At 13.8% G+C, this 3,131-nt stretch overlaps 1 protein-coding gene across 1 annotated transcript, besides 14 other annotated features; it reads right to left on the reverse strand. All coding sequences in view use genetic code 6, as the record gives it.

The window, feature by feature from the left end:
• Window positions 1–9: part of a microsatellite that runs on past the window's edge.
• Window positions 10–759: 750 nt separating this feature from the next.
• Window positions 760–803: a microsatellite.
• Window positions 762–804: a microsatellite.
• A 29-nt stretch (window positions 805–833) lies between these two features.
• Window positions 834–1,016: a microsatellite.
• Window positions 847–1,015: a microsatellite.
• Window positions 850–964: a microsatellite.
• Window positions 857–1,024: a microsatellite.
• Window positions 879–1,016: a microsatellite.
• Window positions 887–1,016: a microsatellite.
• Window positions 980–1,024: a microsatellite.
• Window positions 1,025–1,199: 175 nt separating this feature from the next.
• IMG5_099930 (hypothetical protein) lies at window positions 1,200–2,776 on the reverse strand (the record flags this gene model as incomplete). The annotated part of the gene is made up of 2 exons (XM_004035351.1): window positions 1,200–2,148; window positions 2,193–2,776. 2 exons carry the CDS (start codon window positions 2,774–2,776, stop codon window positions 1,200–1,202), a joined length of 1,533 nt encoding a protein of 510 aa, XP_004035399.1.
• Window positions 1,363–1,425: a microsatellite.
• Window positions 1,525–1,566: a microsatellite.
• Window positions 2,159–2,191: a microsatellite.
• Window positions 2,777–2,838: 62 nt separating the features above from the next.
• Window positions 2,839–2,876: a microsatellite.
• The last annotated feature ends 255 nt before the right edge of the window (window positions 2,877–3,131 follow it).

Consider the following 3,131-nt stretch of genomic DNA (forward strand, 5'->3'; position numbering starts at 1 on the left):
GATACAAAATAGTAGTATTTAAAATATTTATTATACAAAGATATTATATTAAGAAAAAAATAAATTCAACTTGTAAAATATTAGAGTTTTTAAACAAATATTTATCAAAAAGAATAAATTTCTTTAAAAATAGAAAATAAATAAATTAATATTTTATTAAAGAAATATTTATTAATAAATACATGCTTTTTTGATAATATTTTAATTATACTTATTAATTATTATATTTACTTAACCGATTTTTAATTAAAGAATATTTAATATTAAATATATAATATATATATAGCTTATCAAAATAAAAAAAAAATATATTAAATATAGATTTAAATATAAATTTTCATATATTTACAAAATTAAAATATAATTAATTTAATATTAATATATTATAAAAATTTTGGTATATTAATATTTTTAGTAATACTAATATAAAAATATAAAAAGGATAATAATAACAATCATTAAAAATAAATATAAGTATATAATATTTAAAATATGATAAAAATATTGTTAATATATAGAATTTTTTAAAAATATTATTTAATTTAGTGAATTAATATGAAAATAATATCTTATAAAAAATTAATATGTATTAATTATTAATAATACGTATCTGAAACTTTTATATATCTTTTTTAATATGTTATTTCATTCAAAATAAGATTAAAATTAAATATAAATAAATATTATAATAAATTAATATTTAGAAAATTTATTTAATAAACAAAAAAATTATATACGAAATAAAAATGTATAAAATATATAAAAAAATACAAAATAAAAAAATTAAAAAAAAAAACACAAAAATATGTTATAATAATATATAATAATTATAAAAATATCTATGAAAAAATATTAAAAATAAATATATAATTAATATTATATATGATATATAAAATATAGAAAATTTATATAAAATTAAATATATTTATAAAATATAAAAATTAAAATATAAATAAATATATATTATAAAATTCATAAAATATTATATATATATATATATAAATATATATATAAATCTATATATTTAATTTTTTATATACATATTTATTTATATATATTTTTTTTATTTATATATACAAATTAGAAACTTTAAAATATATTTATAGAAATATTTATAACTATAAAAAGATAATAATATGTTTTTTTTCTTTTTCAAAAATTATTATATTTTATTTACATATATCTATATTTATATTAATTCAAATATGAAATTATCTTTATACTCTAGAATAATTGTTATTATCAATTTGTCCAAAATATTCTTAATTGCTATTATACAAAATATTCGAAAAATTATAATTATTATTTTAAGATTTATTAATTCCTTTTTTTTCATTAAAATTTTTATTTTAATTATTTTTAAATATTTTTTTTTTATCAATTAAATAATTATTAATATTTTCTATTTTATCTTAAAAATTATTACAATTTTAAAAAGTGTGTTAACTTTAATTTTCAAATCTTTTGTTTTTATTAAAATCTTAAGTCAATATTCTTTATAATCGATTATAATTTTAATCCTTGTTTTCTTAATAATTTTCATTTTCTTATATTTTATTTTTTAATTGAAAATTTTTTTAAAAACTTTCAACATTAATACTACTTTCTTTTATACTAAAACTATTATAGTTTTTATTCCAAAATTATTTGCTTATATTTTAATCATCATTAAATGATGCTTATTCATAAATAGAAATACTTTTTTCCTTCTTTACATCACCTAAAATACTGGAAATCCAATAAATTAACTTTTTAAAAATTTAAGGATTCCTTTTGGCATTATGATTACCTTCTGCATATAAAAGCCATTTTTATCCATTATATCTTGCATGTAATTCCTCTATATGTAAAGATTTGACAAAAGTATCCTCTTTAGAACAAATAAAATAGCAAGGGATATATATATCATGTATAATTTTAGTTAAATCTAAAGAATTAAAATCAAGGTTAGACTTCTATTTAATTTAATTTTTGACAAATGAAAGGGCTGTATCAATTAAAAAAGAAGGAATTTTAGTCTTTTGTTTAGCAAGATCAAGTACTAGTTAATTTAAATTTGCAAATCCACTATCGAAAATTAAACATTTAATAAATTTCTTAAAAGAATTATTTTTTGACAAATAAATAAAGTTTGTAACTGCGCCCATACTTTATTTTAAAAATAATATAAATAAAAAATAAAAATAAAATACCTTCTTCCCCATAAAATTATATTTTATATTTTCTCGTTTTTTTTCAAATAATATATTATACATTCCAAATCTTCACTCTCGTTTATTCCCAATGTTACGTATTCGCCTTCTGATTAGCCACATCCTGTAAAATCAAACGAAAATAAAGCCAATCCTTATTCAATTAAATATGGAAGTAGATCTAATGATTCTATACGAGATCCTGTATTACAATGAGTGTATATTATACATGAATATTTTAGGTTTTGTTTTTCATTTATAGAGATCGGCTCATATAATGAAGCTTGGATTTTTAGTCCTTTCTTGTTTTTTATTTATATATCTGTTCTTTTACTTATGTAATTTCCTATTATTTAGGTTGGCATGCCTAAATCTTATATATTGTATTCTTATCGGGTAGGACGTATAAATATTTTCCATAAGGAATTAAATTATGTAAACATTAATTAAAATATTGTTTTTTTAATTTATTTTTTAATAAAATTTTATTAAAAATTTATTATTTATTTTTATAATTAAAATAATTTAAAATTAACACTTTTTCTTAGAGATGTTTATTAAGAAAAAAATAGCAGAATATACATAATAAAAAAAGCTTTATTTAAATTTAATTTTATTATTTAATAAAGTTAAAAATTATTATTAAATATATATATATATATATATATATATAATATATATATAAGGGTTATATAATTATGAGATTTAATTATAATCAATAAAATTCATAATTAAAACACTTGCCAATCTTACTCTTCCAACTTTATTCTTTATAAAACCTAAAAGTTTTTTATATTTTTTTTTTTATGATTATAATTTTTTCAAATAAATTATTATTAGTATACTAATAATTATTTTTGTTTATATTTTTTTATTTAAATAAAATAAATAAAAAAGAAGACATTAAAATTTCGAATTATGTCCTTTATTTTTTTTTTA

Source organism: Ichthyophthirius multifiliis, assembly GCF_000220395.1.
Source record: "Ichthyophthirius multifiliis unplaced genomic scaffold scaff_1120509250844, whole genome shotgun sequence".
Lineage (NCBI taxonomy): Eukaryota > Ciliophora > Oligohymenophorea > Hymenostomatida > Ichthyophthirius > Ichthyophthirius multifiliis.